The 22831-nt window shown below is 36.5% G+C and overlaps 1 protein-coding gene across 1 annotated transcript; it reads right to left on the bottom strand.

Annotated features, from left to right (window-relative positions):
• Nucleotides 1–1018: 1018 nt before the first annotated feature.
• Nucleotides 1019–3022, bottom strand: LOC122578990 (transcription factor MYB1-like). Its single transcript, XM_043751065.1, has 3 exons — nt 2804–3022; nt 2503–2632; nt 1019–1972 (listed from the first exon to the last, which is right to left on the bottom strand). The coding sequence occupies exons 1-3, from the start codon at nt 2931–2933 to the stop codon at nt 1477–1479; spliced, it is 756 nt and encodes a 251-aa protein (XP_043607000.1). The 5' UTR covers nt 2934–3022; the 3' UTR covers nt 1019–1476.
• Between the last annotated feature and the right edge of the window lie 19809 nt (nt 3023–22831).

Raw genomic sequence — 22831 nt, 5'->3', positions numbered from 1 at the left:
TAGTAATTAGGATGAATAGAATATGATGCTTAACAATGTCAGACGCGATCTTTTGACTTTGAAACGAGCACTGTAGTCACCGGAGATAACTATTATCTGGTCATGACTTAAGAGTTGGGTAACTTAAAGATGAACTAGTAACACAAACTTTAGGTCATTAATGCTTAAACAATGAATATAACAAGAATTTGTTTATAGAATGGTGTGACTCTAGCGACAACACTAGTTATTTAAGCAAAGTGAATCTAAGCCGTGATTATGTTTCCAACAATCTAGCAACTAAGTAGAATGATATTTGGTCGTACCATGAGATCTAAGATGCCAAACAAGTATTTTAATTTAATTAGTGTTATTTGCTTTTTCAAACTATTTTTGAACTAAGCCTCCTGCTGAATAAGCGGTTGCGGCTTCTATTTACTTTTCAGTATTTTTAATTAGTTTGATAGGAAATCGTGACAACCTCACAACCGCTAGAATTACACATATTATTAAATTAGGTTAAGCAACGCGTCCCTGCGAATGATCCTGTAACTTATCACTTAACTATGCTACATCCGATTGGGTTCTCTGCCCGGTGGTGTGTGTTTTGAGATAATTACTTGTACAACATTTTTATACATTTAAAAGATAAAACAAAAACCACATCACACCCCTACCCACACATCTTCTTTCTTTTAGGACTCACGTAGTGCCGGTTTAACTATTTTGGTGGCCTTAAGTGAAATCGTCTTTTTGAGGCCTCTTTTAGTTTAGTGAAACATGATTCTCTTTTATTCGGACCAAAACCTCAAATTTTAACCATTTTCGAATCCGAAATCTTTCAAACAAACTAGTTATCCAAATTTAAACAAAATATTTATCCAAAGTTTTTCAACAAAATAAAATAAATAAATTAAGCAGTCATAATAAAAATCAATTAGAAACTTAAAAAGATATGATAAAATAAATAGTTTATAAATCACATCATAATAAATATAGATTTATAACATATGAACGGTGCTTTAATAAGAATCAAAACTTATTAAAAATAATGATTTTACTATATAAAAGTCTGATAATCCTAAAACCAATAGCAAACTCCCAGACACTTGTACTGTAAATATTTCATTTAATGGTTTTTAAACCAAACTCTAAACATAAGGTAAAAGCTCATAATACCCAAGTCCATCAATTTAAAATTTTAGGACCCTAAAAATATGGAAAACTCAAGCCATTGCCTAATCTACTAACCTATTGAGCCAGCAGTGGACTCCAGCTCCACGCGCAGAGTTTGAGGATGAGCTCGTATCTTCTACGATGAGGGGGAGGACGAGCTTAGAACACATGCATTGGGCAAGGCCTAACTTTGGTCAATTTCTTAAGGTCGGTTGACCAATTTCGTGCTAAACATTTTTTGTACGGGTTGTAATACATGGTTTGTCCTTGAGTGGACAAAAAGTTATGGGACAAAAGTACCGCATAAAGAAAACTAGAAAGCTAATTAAGTTGTTCTGAATCCATAAATTCCCACATGACATCGTCTATGTGGAAATCATACAAACTATTTTGCCCTCCTTCTACTTGCTCATTTATACCTAAAGTCGTCATATCTTCTGGAGAAGCATCAAATGACCACCCAAAATTTCCATCAACATCATTCACATCATCATCAAATAACACATCCAAATACTCTTTAGTTTTGTTATCTAGTAGTGCTCTAGGTGACGAGATTAATCTCGTGGAGATATTAGAAGGATTGTCTTCATTATATGATGATGATGATCTTGGTAAGTTATTGCGATGATTAACTGCAATAATAGGTTTGGAGAATGTCCGTGCTTGAGGTTTGATAATTGTGACTGTGGATTTTTGTGACGATTCATCGTCCTTGGGTTCTTTCTTTTGTCTCAAACGGGGACGAATATGTGTGTTCCAATAGTTCTTCACATCATTGGCAGTTCTTCCTGGTATTCTTCCGGCAATGAGGGACCATCTGCGATTAATTAAGTAAAGTTTAAACTTATTGATTATAATTGTTTACATTTTAATACAACCTATTGTTACCAGAATGATTAAGTAGTACGTAAGTGGTATTATTTGATGTATACTTAGGCCATTAAAGTAAAATGATTTCATAACATATGCTGGTAGTACAAGTTTGAAGCCTTTGGTTACACAAAATGTACGCAAGTTAATTGATATGTTAAAGTTTTTTATGAAATCCAAAAAACAATTATGACGACACATGTTATCGTAGACTAATTGTATAATAACATACCATCGTAAATTTGTTTTTGGCTTGTAATATTAATATTGAAATAAAATTTAAAAATATGTTACTTATAAATATTTTCTGAAGTTCATCGTCTATATTTAAACAAAGCAAAAATATATTACTAATATATTACTCGTACATATAACTTTAATAAAAATTTTAACCCACTAGGTTTTTAGCCATTCGGGTAAAATTATATGCGATATGCATGTGTCATTATCTGTTTAAGCATGTTTATTTTAACGCACTTATTTCCTAGAAGCTTGTGAAGCCTAAGTATGAGATCCACTTCATCATCACCAAAGTCTCCTCTCTTTATATTTGGTCGTAGATAATTCAACCATCGCAACCTGCAGCTCTTCCTACATCGATTTAAACCTGTGAAAAAAAACATACCCAATATTATTAATTAGTAGTGTAAGTAACTTGTGTGCTTAGACATAGGACAAAGTGGACAACCGTCCAAGGACTGATTATCGGCAAACGCCCTAAATTAAATAACGAGATAACATTTTGTAACACAATATGAACCGAAAGAACTTGCGTTACCCGCTTTGAGAGGAACAAGGTGCCATTTCCCTTCGCCATATGTTTCGATACATTTTCTGAGAAGTGTATCTTCTGCGACAGTCCATGCACCTTTCTTCAACCCTAAACCCACAATATTACATGGCCTCATTTGTTTGTAATTAATTTGTTTGTAATTATATGTGCAAGTAATCGTACTTTTATATATGAAGCCAATATTTCAAATTATTATAAAGGACGTGTTTTGTTCCCCTTTGTGCATAGCCGTACGTAGTCTATGTCCCTTTTTATATATACATGGGGAGAGAACTACATGTACCTCCATCCTTCACATATGTACAAGTCACTTACGTGCGTCTCATATTTCCACACATAATATATTGACTTATTTCCCACATTGAGAAACTTCAAGTGACAAAAGTGAAAATAAATAATACTCATGTAGTGACCGTGAGTGATGACGACGAGCCGGGGCGGCCAAGTTTAAATAATTTCAGATCCCATTAAAAATTTTCGGTGCCCAGACTCAGATTTTATAATTTACATATGAAAACAAAAATTTTTATAAATGTCTAAACATACAAGTGTGTATATATATATACATAATTAAATTAAAAAGTCATAAAAAACATATTGAGTCAAATCTTTAATGATAATAATAAAGTTTTAATAATGCATAAAAAATAGTATATATATTATTTTAATAATGCATAAGAAATATTACTTTATATTATTTTAATAATGCATAAGATATAGTAATAATAATTTTCTCATTCTTTTAAAAAAATGATATACTCAAATTTATCTTTCCTCATATTTAACTATATATTATTACTATATCTCATTCATTTTTGGTTTCTTGCTAAGAGAGTGAGAGAAAACAAAAAGATCGAGTACTTAATTTAACAAATAGTAATTAATAAATATGTCACTGTCTTACTGAAGGTTGACGTTCCAAGACTAAGACGTGGATCCACATTTTAGCGCGCGATTTTCATAAGCTTTCAAAATAATGACTGTAGCTATTGAAGAATTTCCAGAGTGTAGGGAAGATTCGAACTTAATTTGTTTACGCAAACTTAACTTGTGATAGCATTATATATGGCATCTAAAGTTACTTCGTGTATCTTTTATAAACGCAGACTTAATTAATTTATATTTATTAACGTTATTATTCCTACTGAATTACTTTGACAAAGTGATGATATGACACTAAAATTGAAATATATGTGATTTCTAAACGCACCTATGAGATTTTTGTAGGATAAGAGATATAATTATCTACATTATATATTAAAGTTGACCATGCACATACAACAACATTCTATTAATTCCTTGACATTAATTAAACTTCAGATTGAATTACTGGGATGTTTATTAAATAGAAATAAAAATAATGGAATTTGCCGAGAATTTCAAACAGATGAGAAATAGGATGTCTGAAAAATATTCCTTCATCCAATCCAACTCGCGATTTGATTTAAATTAGTTATGTGAGCCTACAAGACTTAACTGTACGTGGGTTCTATGGAAATTCATTCATATATATATATATACGAAAGTCCCAAGTTTGCAACGAACAAAATAGATTAAACTAGAGATGTAAGACAAGAAAGTAAACACGCTTAATCATATGTATATATTAATTAAACAGTGAATACATGGTTGGTTTACAAAGAAGAAGAAAAAAAGAAAAATACTTGTTAAGTTATTGACATACAAAAACTTAACTGTTCTACAATAAATTAAAGAACACACAAAGTGACAATTGCAGAACAAAACCAACAAGAGTTGCGGCTAGGTCAAGTGATTCCTTATATAGACAGAGATGAGAATCACATGACAACCCAATAGATGTTGACACATGAAGGTTGTCAACCATCTATTAGAGGATGATTCAGATCTATAAAGTTCATCTTTCTTCATCTTGTTTGTTTCCCAAAACGGCATGAAAGAGAAACTCCTTAGTACTAAATATGTACAAGGTCACATGGCTTCATCTTGATCGTGCACCACGTGTCCTTGGGACCATCCTTTTTATCATCATTTTCCCGCTCATATTTGACTTACAAAATACAACGGTGAGTCATTGAACTTATCCTTTAACTCGAAGATAATATAGGTCGCTGAGAGCTTGCTGATGAAGTGCCTCGCTGAGTCTCTCAGTGAATCCATGACTCAACAGTCTCCCCCTATTCGCTGAGGAGACTTAGCTGAGTATGAGTCTTTTGAAGTAGTTGTGATAACAAGTAGAATGAAGAAATGTTGATATTATATATATGTCAAAACACTCTTACAATATACAGCGTTTTACAAATGAAATTACAACACTTATTTACTCCCACTGACATTCTTCCTTTGCCTCAATGAACGCTTTATCCTTTTGTCTTTCAGGCTTCAACAATTCTTGATTAATCAGCTTAATGAAGTCATGATTGTTGGAGGACTTAATGCAATACTTTCTTAGCTTTACAAGAAAACCAGAGGGAGCAATTCCAATTTCATTTATCCTAAAAAAAAGTTCATGACCATGGATATTGCAAAAGCAGAAACCTCCTAGATTTTCATCATACGCACCATCAACAAAAAGCGTTCTTGATGGCAACCTGAGATTCAACATTGGCTCATTTTCAATGTTTGAGTTAGGCACAACTCTGAGAATAGAGGGACGCTGAGAAGTTACTTGACCAGAGGCTGTCCTTTTGACACCAATTTGCTGTTGCTGAGGAGGAAGAGGAAATGGATGTCTTGCAGTGCTGAGCAGGGATTTTCCCGCTCATATTTGACTTTTGAGTCATTGAACTTATCCTTTAAAAGAGGTCGCTTTCGTGCCTCGCTGAGCTCTCCATGACTGCTATTCGCTGAGGAGACTTAGCTGAGTAGAGTCCTTTGAAGTTTTGATAACTTGATGATACATTTTACAAATGTCCCACTGACATTCTTCCTTTGCCTCATGACGCTTTATCCTTTTGTCTTTCAGGCTTCAACAATTCTTGATTAATCAGCTTAATGAAGTCATGATTGTTGGAGGACTTAATGCAATACTTTCTTATTACAAGAAACCAGAGGGAGCAATTCCAATTTCATTTATCCTAAAAAAAGTTCATGACCATGGATATTGCAAAAGAAACCTCCTAGATTTTCATCATACGCACCATCAACAAAAAGCGTTCTTGATGGCAACCTGAGATTCAACATTGGCTCATTTTCAATGTTTGAGTTAGGCACAACTCTGAGAATAGAGGGACGCTGAGAAGTTACTTGACCAGAGGCTGTCCTTTTGACACCAATTTGCTGTTGCTGAGGAGGAAGAGGAAATGGATGTCTTGCAGTGCTGAGCAGGGAGTCTTGGACTTTATATTTTTGCTCCATTTTTCGTGTGTGCTTTATCTGCTCGCCTGCCATTTTGATTAAGAGATCATAAGTTACACCCTTCTTGTCCTTGATCAGCTTGTAAATTTCAATCCATTCAGTTGGCCCAAGTGTGTCTTTAGTGACATTTTTCAGCGTATATAGCTTGGGCACACCTTTCCTTTGGATGTTGAGGTTCATTCCTTGTTGAGTGAGCGAGACCTTGACAGACATGATCTCCTCTTTTCTTTGCCTAACTTCCCTTGATTTGAGGTAGAGTCTTTGACTTTTTTCAAAATTCTTTGTTCTGTTAGCAAAGAACTCTACCTCTTTCTTCTTTAAAGCTTCAAGACCACCAGACTGCTGAGCCAATCTCTTTACTTCATCATCAGCATCTTTTAGTTCCTCACTAACAATCTGCTCACTTATAAACTTCTCAGTGAGTTCTTCTTCCCTTTTCTTTTGTTTCAATTCTTCTTGAAGTACAATTTCCGTGGGAGTAAGTTCAGCAGTTGTTGTTGATAGTGAGGACTTGGGAGATGCTCCAGACATAAGTTTTTCTAGTTGTTGCCTTGCTGAAGATGGAATCTTAGGAGGCTTACTCTTAGTGATCACAACTGCTTTACCTTATCAGCATATTTCTTTTCAAGGGCAGCATGGAATTTGGCAGTTGGCTTGAAGCTAGAGATATTGATTGGTCTCGTTGGCACACTACCCTCAGCGACTACCTCTTCAACATTCGCTGGCATCCCCTCAGCGATGATTGGTTCAACGACCTTCTCAGTCTGCTCCCCCTCAACACTTGCTGCCGGTTCTACAACCGTCTCAGCTTTGTCAATTTCAACATGGGGAGCAGCATTTACATGCTCATCACTTTGAGTTGTTGGGGCCTCCTTTTCAATTTTCTCCCCCTTGGAAGTAGCTGAGGGACTAGCTACTTCCACATTCCGTTGCTTGAGGAGCCCCAACATTTCTCCCATCATTCCCTTAAGAGATGCAACCCCGTCTTCCAGATTCTTTGTCCTGCTGACGGATTTTCAAGCAACTTTTTGTCAACAGCAACTTAGAAGGGGGTACAAGAGAAGACTTGATTTTTTAGGGAAGAGATTTCATTTGTAAGAGTGGTGAGAAAGTTGTCTTGATTTTTGGAGAAGGAGGAGACAGTGGAATCAAGCTTATGAAGTTGAGCAGTGAAGAGAATATTTGATTGAGAGAGTTAGTTAAGAGAGGATAAGAGTCCAGGCACTTCAGTGACTTTCGCTGAGTTAAGTTCATTTGTGAGTTTGTCAAGCGAGGCAGAAATTTGAGAGTTGGAAGTGCTGACTCTCTTCATGCTTTGATCCAACAGTAGTTGGTTTCTCTTAAGAAGATTTTCATGAGACAATCAAAAGCTTGAAGTATAAATCATATTAATGTTAAAAGTTTATGTATTTATTGTATTATAATAATTAATGTAATTAGAGAAAATCAATTATGAAATCATGGAAATCTTAATAACAGATGTAAATAGGTGTTGGAAAGATTTGAAAGTTTATATATGAATATCAGTTGTAGTAGTCTTTAAAACAGTAAGTTTGGGTTATTTCAGAATCTGGACAGATTCAGTTTGTTAACTTTGAAAGGTCATATCTTGGTAATGGAAGATGGTTAAGTCACTTTTTTGGTGTCTAAAATTAAGTTCAGGAAGTCTACTTTCTGGTGGAAGTGGTTTCGTGTCAAAATATGAAGTTTAAGGTTGTCAAATGAATTTTATAACAAAACTGCGCAAAGCTGAGTTTTCCGAACAGATTTAGGTCGACTTCAAATAGTCATATCTTGGTCGATTTTATGAACTGGGAGATTATTTTTTTTTCAGAAACATTTTTAAGATATTAAGAGTGTACAGTAATTTGGAATTTTTTTGAAGCTTCGAAGGCCCTGAACTTTTATAAAACTTTTCTGCGCGCAAACAGTGAATTTTCTGACTAGTATGTGATTATGAAATTTTTAAAAATAGTTAACGTGCGAAATAAATTAAGTTAAAATTCATGTAAGTTTATAACACTCTAAAGTTACAGTAGTTAGGATTTTAAAACTTGAATTGGTCGTTTCATCCTAATAAAAAATAGATAAATTTACCAAACATTTCAGCGAATATGTGCTTATAGAATTCAATCATAAATCATTAAAACAAATACTCTATATTAAGTTATGTGACTTGTAACTTAATAATATATGACAAATCAGTTGTGAATATTTTTGAAAGTAGCCATATATGTACATCATCAAATACGGGTTACAATGGACGGTTATTGACCATGTCCATAATTGTAACTTGTTCTTATATATGTGTTGTGTAGATTCTAGTGATCATTTTGTACCTCGCATAACTACTTGCTTGTTGAGGTGAGTTTCGTGGCCCCTTTTTATTTTATTTATTTGGGGGAAAATGATGCTCAAAACACTTTTCATTTCTTTACTAATTGTGCCAAAACTTGATATATCATGCACAGCAAACTCATTTGTATTCCTTTAAACCAAAGAACTAACCAACGTTATGTTGACATTTTCGAGCATTCATTTTCAGGTAATAACAATGCTTAAGAAGATTGAGCTTATGGACTTTAGGAAGACCAATAAAGAGATCCTTCATGGACTCATAGATTGCATGTGAAACATTGAACACTACTTGCAATTGTTACTTCTTTGCTATTTGAGGCGTGTTGCCTAGACTTTCCGTTTGTGGAAATTACATTTATTTGAATTTCATTTAGTATGACTCTATTATAAAGTCCATGTGCTATTTGATGGTCCATGAATGCACTACTTGTGTTTGATTAACTAACTTATAAGATAAATATGAAATAACAAGAATGGAGACGAGAAGTAAAGAACTTTGTTTAGTTATATGTATTTCAAACTAAACGATGAAAACATGCATGGTTGTTTTACAACAACAATAAACAGAAAAGATTCGTTAAGTTATTGAACACACAAAAACTTAACAAATAAATAAAGAGAACAAAGTAAACACTGTGGAACACACCAACAGAATGATGGCTAGGTCAAGTGATTCCTTTTATAGGTAGATAAGGAATCACATGACAACCCTAGTAGATGTTGACACAAGAAGGTTGTCAACTATCTATTGGTGGATCATTTAGATCTGCAGAGGTCTCTTTCCTTCATCTTGATTGTTTCCAAAAACGGAATGAAAGAGAAACTCCATTGCACAGACATAGTACAAGGTCACATGGCTTCATCTTGATCTTGCAACACGTGTCCTTGGGACCATCCTTCTTATCTTCAATTTCCCGCTTATAGTTGACTTACAAATACTGGACGGTGAGTCATTGAACATATCCTTTAGACTTGGAAGATAGATCATGCTTGCAGATGCATGTGCTCGCTGAGAGCTTGCTGAACGAGTTACTCGCTGAGTCTCTCAGCAAATCTATGACTCAACACTATTACTATATCTTTTCGTCATATCCTACGATTCCGCCTAAGGTGGGGTGTGACAGAATGGTATCAAAGCCAAGTTATAGAGAATTAGGTGGTTTGGCCTAGACTATAACCTAAGTACCCTCATATAGTGTACATTATAGGAACTATTTGTGCATCGTATATGTGTGAGTACTTTCATTAGATAGCACTAGTTATGTGAGCCTTATATTTGCGTTTAATTGCTAATTATGATGAAGCCTTATGTGTTTAGATTAGTGCAAAGTTTCGGTCTTTACATTTAACGTAGCTAGTTTTACTTAGTCATGGCACGTACAAAGAAAACAGCCCGTAAGAGTTTCGCATGGAGGGACATAATCATCCGTCGACAACTTAAAAAGGACGTCGCAGCTAACAAGGAAACCCCCGCTCAAGAACCATCTCAGAAGCCTAGAGTTCCCTCTGAAAGCGAACCGTCAGAAGATCCTAACTACTACTCCAAGACAGTTATAATCATCGATTCTGACAGCGAGCCGGAGGAAGACCCGGACTATGATTCTAAGGCAGACCCCAAAAGAGTTCATAAGGGAAAGACAATTGAGGCTACGATAAAGGACAATAGAAGCTATAGTCCTACTAGCTCAGTAAGCTCTCAAGAGAGCCGGATCGGACCAGCACGACAACTAGCTTCTTATCCTCCCACCATTTCCTCCAACTCCCCTTATGACGCCACTTGCACGTGGGAGGGCTAGCCTTTAAGAACTATCTAGGAATCCTATCGAACTTGCATTAGCTTCTTTTTCTTACTTTCTTAGTTTTGGATTTTATTCTTATGTCTTGGATTCCTTCTTTCGAATTTGGAAATTTCTTGGATTTATGAAATTTTTATTTTTAGATTGATTTATTAATCGAAATGTCTTGCTTGGTATATGGATCTATGTGTTTTGTGGCAATTATTTATGAAGGATGTGCTGAATTTGTGACATGTGAATTTGGACGATAAAAACATGTGTGGTGGGATGTAGTTGTAATTACGGTGCGCAACGTAATTACAAATACATCACAACACACATGCGCTTATATAACCAAGTTTGCTGATCAAACTCAACACAATTAACAAATTGGACAAGGTGTAAGAAATTTTGCCATGTGTAGTAGTTATTCATAGAAAGTCTTCATGAAGTACTTATAAATCCTTTCTCTTTGTGTAGAAAATGAATAGAGGAGGAAGAAATGGAGGACGTGGAGGTAGAGGTGGTGGTCGTGGTGGAAATAATGGGGTTAATGATGGAGGAGGTGATGGTGGCAATCCGGATATTGCAAACATGATCGCTCAGCAAATAGCTGCCGCTATTCCTGCTATTGTTACTCAAGTGACCGCTGTTGTTCTTAATGCAAACAACAATAACCCTAATAACAATAACAATAATGAGAATAACAATAACAACAATGAGAACAACAATAACAATAATGAGAACAATAATAACAATAATGAAGATAACAATGATGGTAATCAGAATAACAACATCATTGGAGACAATAATAATGGATGCACCTATAGGGAGTTTCAATATTGTAAGCCACCAGATTTTGATGGCAAGGGAGGAGCATTGGCAGCCACTAGATGGATAGAAAAAATGGAAGCTGTTATGGATATTAGCAACTGTGCAGAGAATCAAAAGGTGAAGTATGCCGCAGTTTCACTGACTAATAAAGCATTGACAAGGTGGAACACTGAGATACAAGCTAGGGGTAGAGTAGCAGCTGTGGGGATGACATGGGACAAGTTTAAGGAATTACTACTGGAAGAATTCTGTCCGAAAAATGAAATGCAGAAGTTGGAAAATGAATTTTGGAATCATTCCATGGTAGGAGCTAAACATGCCGCTTACATTGATCGGTTTCATGAGCTTGCCAAACTAGTACCTCATCTAGTTAGACCTGAATCAAAGAGGATCCAGAGGTACATCTATGGTCTTGTTCCCCAAATTCGTGGGCTTGTGTCAGCAACTGAGCCAACCACGATTCAAAATGCTATTCAGAAAGCAGATCTTTTACGGATGAAATGGTGAGAAATGGGTCATTGTCTAAGGTTAATGAGAAAAGGAAGGATGGTACTGAGACAAGTGGGTCAAAGAATACTGATGGAAATAACAAGAAGGCTAAAGTGGCAACGGGGTTGATGGCAACGGATGCAACTAAGATCGGATATACGGGTTCTGCTCCAAAGTGTACAAAATGTCAATTCCATCATTTCCAAAATTCACCTTGCCGTTTGTGCACAAACTGCAACCGATTTGGACACCTTGCTAGGGATTGTCGAGTGGGAGTCAAGCAGGTGGCTCCGGTGAATGTTGTTAACCCAATAAATAACCGTGGAACGTGCTATGAGTGCGGTGGTCATAACCATTACCGCAACACGTGTCTAAATTTGAACCGAGCATGGGGTCAGAGGGGTAATAATCCAAATCAAGTACTAGCTATTGGTGGAACTCAGAATCAAGAAAATAATCAGGGACAAAGAGCTAACAATCAGAATCAAGTGGTAGCTAATGGAGGGAATCGGACTCAAGGGAATAATGCCAACCAAGCGCGTGGGAAAGCATTTGTCATGGGAGCAAATGAAGCTCTTCAAGACCCAAATATTGTGACGGGTACGTTCCTCTTAAACAATCACTTTGCTACAGTATTATTCGACTCTGGTGCTGAGAACAGTTTTGTTTCTACTAAGTTTATGTCACACCTAGAAATTGAGGCCAATAGTTTGAATACTTATTACTTAGTTGAAGTAGCTAATGGGAAATTCGTTAGAGTCGATAAAATCATTAGTGATTGTGCCTTAGAAATAGAGGGTCATTTGTTCAGCATTAACCTTATGCCTTTCTCGCTAAGAAGTTTTGACGTAGTTATTGGTATGGATTGGCTATCGAAGCATAGAGCCGAGATAGTTTGCTATGAGAAGGTGGTCCGTATACCGTTAGGGAATGGTGACATGTTGCTTATATATGGTGAGCGGGCGGAGGAAAATCAGAAGCACCTCATGGGAATTCAGGCTAACGAGAAAAAACTTGAAGATATTCCTATCGTACGGGATTTTCCACAAGTTTTTCCCGAAGATCTAACAGGATTACCACCTATAAGACAAGTCGAATTCTATATAGATCTCATTTTCGGAGCGACCCCAGTTGCCAAAGCTCCATACCGTTTAGCACCTACTGAAATGCAAGAGCTGTCAAATCAACTCCAAGAGCTCCAAGAAAAAAGCTTTTCAGACCTAGTCATTCGCCTTGGGGAGCACCAGTATTGTTTGTCAAGAAGAAAGATGGTTCGTTTCGAATGTGCATTGATTATCGGGAGTTGAACAAACTGACAGTTAAGAATCGTTACCCTCTTCCTAGAATCGACGACTTATTCGATCAACTTCAAGGTGTGAAGTTCTTCTCGAGAATAGACCTTCGGTCCGGATATCATCAACTCAGAGTTAATGAAGCAGATATTCCAAAAACAGCATTCAGGGCTCGATATGGACATTTTGAATTCTTAGTCATGCCTTTCGGTTTGACTAATGCACCCGTAGTTTTCATGGATTTGATGAACCGTGTATGTAAACCATATCTGGAGAAGTTTGTTATAGTATTTATTGATGACATCTTAATCTATTCGAAGTCTAAAGGAGAACACGAATCTCATTTGAAAATGATTCTTGAACTACTTTGGAAGGAGAGATTGTTGGCTAAGTTTTCGAAGTGCGATTTTTGGTTACAAGAAGTTCATTTCCTTGGTCATGTTGTGAATAGTGAAGGAATCCATGTTGACCCCAGTAAGATAGAAGTGGTGAAGGATTGGAAGACTCCTAAAACGCCATCAGAGGTTCGTTCATTTCTAGGTTTGGCCGGGTATTATCGACGATTCATCGCTAACTTCTCGAAAATCGCACAACCACTTACTTAGTTAACCCAAAAAGATAAGAAGTTTGATTGGGGAGATAAGCAAGAAAAAGCATTCCAAACACTGAAAGAAAATCTATGTAACGCTCCTTTTCTTACCCTTCCCGATGGTCCGGACCATTTTGTAGTTTATTGCGATGCTTCAAATCAAGGGTTGGGATGTGTACTAATGCAAAGGGGTAAAGTGATTGCTTATGCCTCTCGGCAACTCAAAATCCATGAGAAAAACTACACCACCCATGACATGGAGCTTGGTGCAGTGGTTTTTGCACTGAAATGTTGGAGGCATTATCTCTATGGAACAAAAAGTGTGATCTACACCGATCACAAGAGTCTCCAACATATTTTCGATCAAAAGGAGTTGAATATGCGACAGAGGCGATGGATTGAATTATTTAGTGACTATGATTGTGAGATTCGCTACCATCCGGGTAAGGCGAATGTTGTGGCTGACGCGTTAAGTAGGAAAGAATTAAGCCAAGGCGAGTACGAGCACTAATCATGACGATTCATTCGGATATAAAATCAATGATAATTCGGACTCAAGGTGAAGCATTGCAGGATATCAATGTAGAAAAAGAAAGGTTGCGTGATCTAGACCAACAAATGGAGCGTAAAGAGGATGGAGTATTGTACTTTGTAGGACGAATATGGATTCCACTTGCAGGTGGATTAAGAACAGTGATTTTGGACGAGGCACATAGTACGAGATACTCCATTCATCCGGGAGCTGACAAAATGTATCACGACCTTAAGGATTTGTATTGGTGGCCAGGAATGAAAAGGGATATAGCCAGTTATGTCAGTAGATGCTTAACATGTTTGAAGGTCAAAGTCGAACATAATAAACCACCGGGTTTATTAGTTCAACCACAACTTCCCTAGTGGAAATGGGAAAGAATAACCATGGATTTTATTACAAAGCTGCCGAGAACTAGTAGTGGACATGACAAGATTTGGGTGATAGTAGATAGATTGACGAAATCTGCACATTTTATAGCCATCCGTGAGAGCTACACAATGGAACAGTTGGCAAGGATTTATATAAAAGAGATAGTGGCAAAGCATGGAATTCCGGTGTCTATTATATCTGATCGTGATAGTCATTTCACATCACGATTTTGGCAGTCATTGAAAAAGGCATTGGGAACACGTTTAGACTTGAGTATGGCTTACCATCCTCAAACCGATGGCCAAAGTGAGCGTACTATTTAGACCTTGGAAGATATCCTTAGGGCGTGTGTGATGGACTTTGGGGGAAGCTGGGATATTCATCTTCCTCTAGTTGAGTTCTCGTACAATAATAGTTATCATTCAAGCATTAAGTGTGCTCCATTTGAAGCTTTATATGGACGGAAATGTCGCTCACCTGTTGTTTGGGCTGAGGTTGGAGAAAGTCAGTTGATTGGCCCGGAGATTGTACAAGAGACAACAGATAGGATTTTTCAAATTAAAGAAAGACTGAAAGCAGCTAGAGATCTCCAAAAGAGCTACGCCGACAAACGGCGAAGGCCTTTAGAATTCAGTGTTGGTGATAAAGTGTTACTTAAAGTGTCACCTTGGAAGGGCATGGTTAGATTTGGAAAGAAAGGAAAGTTGGCACCAAGGTACGTTGGACCGTTTGAAATTGTTGAACGGATTGGTCCAGTAGCTTATCGTTTAAGACTACCAAAAGAACTAAGTAGAATACACGATACATTTCACGTGTCAAATCTCAAGAAGTGTCTCGCGGATACAACTTTGCATGTACCGCTAGATGACATTAAGATTGATGACAAGTTACATTTTGTGGAAGAACCAGTTGAGATTATGGATCGAGAACTTAAGACATTAAAATGTAGTAAGATTCCAATTATCCAGGTCCGATGGAATTTAAAGCGAGGGCCAGAGTTTACTTGGGAGCGAGAGGATCAAATGAAAACCAAATATCCACATCTATTTGATGATACTACCTCTAACCGTAACTCCAACAGAATTTCGAGACGAAATTCTCTCAAGTAGGGGAGACTGTGACATCCGTCACCAAAACTGGTAATTTATTATAGTCTCTAACTTACATTCCAAATTTCTTGACTAATCAATATGCCTATATAGTATAACAAGCATAGAAATGTGGCGATCAATTCCAATATGGGATTTCTATTACTTGGATTTCAATAGTTTAGGAATTAGATATTTTATCTTCCTAAACGTAGATGTCTATAACTATCCCCGTAATTCCTACACTTGTAGTTGTTAGTCATATTTATTTCTAGACATTGATAAATTACTATACGCTATTTAGTGGTGAACAAAATCAATAATTATAAAAATAATATATAATCAGTATAAGTAGTAAGATGGTAATAGTAATAGTAAAATATCATATGTTTAGTAAAAAAATTTCGGTCATATATATATTACAACAATTTACGGTGAGCAAGGAATTTTAATTCCATTAGAATTCTTATGATGCATTAAGTATAATCATAAACTAACTAAAACACTTATCTCCATATATATATATAATAACTATACCCTAAATAAAAAAAAAACTAAAACCCTTTTTGATTTTTTTTCTCTTCTGCCGATCAACAAACCAAACAACACAAGATCAAATATTTTTTTTTATTATTAATCATCTCATTGTCAAAGCAAACTTTGGTAAGTTTAAATAATTTTCTTTATTATTTTAAAGATCTTTTATATAAATTTATGGTTAAAGTTCTTATAGTATTATATTTTATTTATGTTGTCAAGGTATCTAAGGAGTGATCTTCAATCTTAGGGTAAATTACTAATCTTTACTCTTTTCATAATACATATATATATATATATATAAGCATATCTTTTTATTTATTAATCTTTATTTATAAGTAACCTATTTCATGAATATATATTATGGCAAATTTATAATAATGAATGAAACGGTTTTTTTAGGGTTAAATCAAAAGCTTGAAGTATAAATCATATTAATGTTAAAAGTTTATGTATTTATTGTATTATAATAATTAATGTAATTAGAGAAAATCAATTATGAAAGCATGGAAATCGTAATAACAGATGTAAATAGGTTTTGGAAAGATTTGAAAGTTTATACATGAATATTAGTTGTAGTAGTCTTTAAAACAGTAAGTTTGGGTTATTTCAGAATCTGGACAGATTCGGTTTGTTAACTTTGAAAGGTCGTATATTGGTCATGGAAGATGGTTAAGTCACTTTTTTGGTATCTAAAATTAAGTTCAGAAAGTCTACTTTCTGGTGGAAGTGATTTCGTGTCAAAATATGAAGTTTAAGGTTGTCAAACGAATTTTATAACAAAACTGCGCAAAGCTGATTTTTCCGAACAGATTTAGGTCGACTTCAAATAGTCATATCTTGGTCGATTTTATGAACTGGGAGATTATTTTTTTCCAGAAACATTTTTAAGATATTAAGAGTGTACAGTAAAAATTTGGAATTTTTTTGAAGCTTTGAAGGCCCTGAACTTTTATAAAACTTTTCTGCGCGCAAACAGTGAATTTTCTGACTAGTATGTGATTATGGAATTTTTAAAAATAGTTAACGTGCGAAATAAATTAAGTTAAGATTCATGTAAGTTTATAACACTCTAAAGTTACATTAGTTAAGATTTTAAAACTTGAATTGGTCGTTTCGTCCTAATAAAAAATAGATAAATTTACCAAACATTTCAGCGAATATGTGCTTATAGAATTCAATCATAAATCATTAAAACAAATACTCTATATTAAGTTATGTGACTTGTAACTTAATAATATATGACAGATCAGTTGTGAATATTTTTGAATGTAGCCATATATGTACATCATCAAATACGGGTTACAATGGACGGTTATTGACCATGTCCATAATTGTAACCTGTTCTTATATATGTGTTGTGTAGATTCTAGTGATCATTTTGGACCTCGCATAACTACTTGCTTGTTGAGGTGAGTTTCCTGGCCCCTTTTTATTTTATTTATTTGGAGGAAAATGATGCTCAAAACACTTTTCATTTCTTTACTAATTGTGCCAAAACTTGATATATCATGCACAGCAAACTCATTTGTATTCCTTTAAACCTACAAACTCACCAACGTTATGTTGACATTTTTGAGCATTCATTTTCAGGTAATAACAATGCTTAAGAAGATTGAGCTTATGGACTTTAGGAAGACCAATAAAGAGATCCTTCATGGACTCCTAGATTGCATGTGAAACATTGAACACTATTTGCAATTGTTACTTCTTTGCTATTTGAGGCGTGTTGCCTAGACTTTCCGTTTGTGAAAATTACATTTATTTGAATTTCATTTAGTATGACTCTATTATAAAGTCCATGTGCTATTACTATATCTTTTCGTCATATCCTACGATTCCGCCTAAGGTGGGGTGTGACAAGTTTCATCCAAGGGTTTAGTAAAGATGTCAGCTGATCATCAGTTGGAATGAAATAGATTTCAACATCTCCCTTCATGACATGATCACAAATGAAGTGATATTGAATATCAATTTGCTTGGTTTTGGAGTGCTGAACAGGGTTGTGTGTAATAGCAATAGCACTTGTATTATCACACATGATTGGAATTTTAGAGTATTCCAGATCATAATTAACGAGTTGATGCTTCATCCAAAGCATTTGGGCACAGCAACTCGCTGCAGAGACATATTCTGCCTTAGCTGTGAAGATGGAGACTGTGTGTTGCTTTTTACTGGTCCAACTAGTCAGTCTCCTTCCTAGCAGTTGACAACCACCACTGGTGCTTTTGCGATCAAGCATGCATCCAGCATAGTCGGAGTCAGAGAAGCCAACAAGATCAAAGTTGGAATCTCTAGGGTACCAAAGGCCCAATGTGGGTGTACCTTTAAGATATTTGAAGATTCGCTTTACAGCGAGGAGATGCGACTCACGTGGAGAAGCTTGATAAAGAGCACAGAGACATGTGGAAAACAAAATGTCAGGGCGACTCGCCGTGAGATACATGAGCGTCCCAATCATGCCTCTATAGTAAGTGGGATTCACAAGCTTCCCATCTAGATCAGCATGAAGATTATTGGGAGGAGACATGGAGTACATTTGGGAGTGACATGGGTGAAGTCAAATTCATGCAACATATCCCTAATATACTTTTCTTGATTGCTGAAAATTCTTGTGGGAAGTAGTTTAATTTGTAAACCTAAGAAGAAGGTTACCTCACCCATCATACTCATCTCAAACGTACTTGACATAAGAGGACTAAACTTTTACACAGCTTAGAGGAAAGGGAACCAAAGATTATGTCATCGACATATATTCGAACATACAAAATATGACCTTTCTCTTTATAAATAAAGAGAGTGCTATCTATGGTTCCTCTATGAAAGCCATGGTCTAAAAGAAAGGTAGAAAGGGTATCATACCAGGCTCTCGGAGCCTGTTTGAGACCATAAAGAGCCTAATTGAGCTTGTAGACATAATGAGGATGCTTTAGATCCTCAAAAGCAGGAGGCTGCTTGACATAGACCTCTTCATCAAGAACACCATTTAGAAAGGCACTCTTGACATCCATTTGATAGACAATGAAGCCTTTGTAAGTAGCGTGAGCGAGAAAGAGGCGAATAGCCTCAAGACGGGTGACTGGGGCAAAGGTCTCATCATAGTCAATGCCTTCAGCTTGAGTATATCCTTGTGCAACCAGTCTGGCTTTGTTGCGAACAACAACACCAACTTCATCCATTTTGTTCCTATAAACCCATCGAGTACCAATGGGTTCCTTACATAGAGGAGGAACCAGAAACCAAACATGATTTCTTTCAAATTGTGTAAGTTCTTCTTGCATGGCTTCAACCCAAGAGGGATCAGCCATTGCTTCTCCAATGTTAGTGGGCACAATTTGAGATAGGAAATTGACATAGAGACAAGTATTACTTGTCGCTGATCTGGTTTGGACACCATTGTTTGGATTTCCAATTACATGGTCAAGTAGGTGATCAGCAATCCATTTAGGTGCTGGAGAGTGAATGGAAGAGTAGGTAGGGATAGAGGATGAGGTGGAGATAGGATCACAAGAAACAATTGGATAGCTAGAAAGATCAACAGTTAAAGTTGGTTCAGGGTTGCTGACAGGAGGGTCACTGAGAGTGACAAGTTCCTCTTGCTGAGTGTCGACATCCTCAGCGTCTCCTAAATCAGGATTCGCTGAGGCATCATGGAAGACATCATTAGCGATACTGTCAGTTTCCTGAACTACTTCAGGAGAAGAGTTGCTGATGGAATCCTTTTGTATTGACCTAAGAAGAGGTTCAACTGGATCAATTGAATAGATATGAGAGGCGATGTGGTCAATACTTGGAGATACATTCAAAGATGGTTCAGCAAAGGGAATGTCAGCGACTGATTGAGTAGCTGCCATTTCAGGAGGATCAGCGAGGTCGCTGAGAATTTTATCAGTAGATGATTGTTTAGGAAGATCACCTAGAGCTGAACAGCTTTCATCAAAAGTAACATGAATTGATTCATCAACCTTTTGAGTGCGAGTGTTAAACACTCTGAAAGCTTTGCTAATAGAGGAGTATCCCAAAAAGTAGCCATCATCAGCCTTGGGATCGAATTTTCCTAAGTGATCCTTATTATTAAGAATAAAGATGGGGCACCCAAAAACATGGAAATACCCAATTTAGGGTTTCTTGCCCTTAAGAATTTCATAGGCAGTCTTATCATGTCGTTTGACAATAAGACACCTATTTTGAGTGTGACAAGCAGTATTAACTGCTTTAGCCCAAAATTTTAATGGGAGAGAGGATTCACAGAGCATAGTTCTAGCAGCTTCTATGAGAGTTCTATTTCTTCTTTCAGCTACTCCATTTTGCTCAGGGGTTCGAACAGAAGAAAAGTTTTGTGCTATCCCTTGATCAACACAAAAGCTTTCAAGAGTGTGGTTTCTAAACTCAATGCCATGATCACTTCTGATTTCTTTAACACGAATGTTGTTGAGGTTTTCCATATTTTTGATAAAATTAACAATTTCCTCAGCAGCATCACTCTTAGAATGCAGGAATACAGTCTAAGTGTATCGTGAATATTCATCCACAATAACTAGGGTATATCTGATGCCCCTTAAACTTTGAACATTTACAAGACCAAAGAGGTCCATATGAAGAAGATGGAAGCAGCCATTTATTGAGTTGGCCCGTTTAGATTTGAAGGTGGCTCGGTGGCTTTTACCCTTTTCACAGGCACCACAGAGCCTGTCCTTCTCATAAGTGAGAGGAGGAAGGCCTCAAACAAGATTTTTCTTGGCAAGAGAGTTGATGGTTTTGAAGTTGACATGTGACATACGCTTATGCCATAACCAATTGATTTGAGATACAGCTTTAGAAAAGAAGCAAGTCTCGCAATCAGTTTGAATAGGAGTGAAATCAACCAAGTAGATGTCTCTCTTTCTAGGAGCTATTAAGACTACCTCTTTGTCGATATTTACAACTGTGCCTTGATGCTTGTCAAGAATGACTTTGTAGTCAGCATCGCACAGTTGACTGATACTGATAAGATTGTGTTTTAAACCATTCACATAGGCAACCTTTGTGAATTTTATCAGTCCGTTAATTAGAGATCCATATCCTTCAGTTTGGCCAGTTAAGTTGTCACTAAACACTACTGTGGGATCCAGTCATATGTTTTGAACATCCACTGTCCAAATACCACACTTTTTTTCCTTGCGAGGCCTGCATGGATAACAGTAGAAGGATTTAGGTAGAATTATAGGAATCCCTGCTGATGTCATTATCAGCAGAGGGTGAATGAGAGAGAAGAGAAGAGTCATCATCTATGGAAAGAGAAGGAGTGACTGAAGTATTAGCATTTTCATCAACTGAAAGTGTTTCAATCAGTTGGTTGGTAGGAGGCATGTAACTTGTGGCCTCAATAGTATCTCCTTGATTATTTGAGGAAGGAGTGACGGAGTTTCCAGTGTCAAGAATACCCAAGTTGCTAACTTGATTGTTATTTCCATATTCTACAAGGATACTGTCAGTACCATTAGAGATAATTTCTTGTGAGAAAGGAAGGGAGATACGTTGAGATGCAATGAATTCAGCAATATTGCTTTCATTGAGAACAAAATTATTATTTGAATTTATGCTGGATTCAGCAAGAGGAGCTTGCACATTGACAACAGAAGTAGGAACAACAAGAGATGATGGAGGATTTGGCTGGATGACAATTTCAGGAGGGTTCCTGGATTTATTGTTAGTACAATCAGCAGCAATGTGTCCTCTTTCACCACAAAGATAACACTTTTTACTACTATTCTGATTTAGAGTCAGAAAATCCTTAAGTTGTGAGGATAGGTCGTTAACACGTTTGGTCAGCTCACAAATTTCAGGATTATTAGTGGAGGTTGATGTTGCACAAGAAGTCTTTTTTCTTTTAGATTTAAGAGAAGAAGACTTCTTTTGATGCAGTAAAGGAATAGACTTTCGAGCAGGGCCAAGAATGGATTTGTCCTTAGATTGAGTATTAGAAGAGGAAGGATCAAAGTGAGTTTGAGCAATTTGCTGACCTCCTTGTTGAGAAGGTCTAACTTGCTGAGTAGGTCTGAAATGCAGGGAGAAAAAGGTTCCCTTAGGGATATAAAAAGAATTGGATTGCTGATAGCGAGCATCAGCGAACCTAGTTCTCCTACTCATTAGATGACCATGCATGGCAGCCTTTCTGCCAGCATGTGAAGAATTTGAAAAGGAGGGTGAGAGCTGAGACGCAGGGCGTTCAGCAACTACAGAGTGAATGAAAGACTCAGCGGATTGAGTGGCAGGTGCAGCTCGCTGAGGAGTACTGTAGTCATATGGAACAACAACCTTGCTCCTTTTGAAAGGTTCAAATGCTTTAGACTGAACAGTCAGAAGCTGAGGAGCAATAGGCCTGTAACCATCACTTGAAGGATTTCCTTCAAAGGTTTGAGAAGGGGAATATTGAATATTGCCTTCATTTGGCATCATATCAATGATTGGATGATCATGGAAGATTGTTTTAGCAAAACTAGGAGAAGAATTAGTTTTAGTTTTGGTGGAAGACGAAGAAGTGCTGGGTAAGGATGAAACATTTTCAAGTTCGGAGTGATAATCATTCACTCCTTTGGTGAAGTAATACTTCATCATTTCTTCAGGAGAAGCAACAGCACTTGGAGGAATTCTTTCTTCAGCAGCAGGACTATCACCAAGTATTTTAATATTTGTTTATATTTTAAATAAAACCATGGGCCCCCATGATTTTGATAATTAAAAAAACAAACTGTGAGATGTTCCCCATTTAATAGATGGGGGACAACCCTATACTCACTCCCCCCCCCCCTATATATATATAGACACACAC

Source organism: Erigeron canadensis, chromosome 8, assembly GCF_010389155.1.
Source record: "Erigeron canadensis isolate Cc75 chromosome 8, C_canadensis_v1, whole genome shotgun sequence".
Lineage (NCBI taxonomy): Eukaryota > Viridiplantae > Streptophyta > Magnoliopsida > Asterales > Asteraceae > Erigeron > Erigeron canadensis.
The sequence above is the reverse complement of the archived record's forward strand: the minus strand, read 5'-3'. Positions and strand labels throughout refer to the sequence as shown.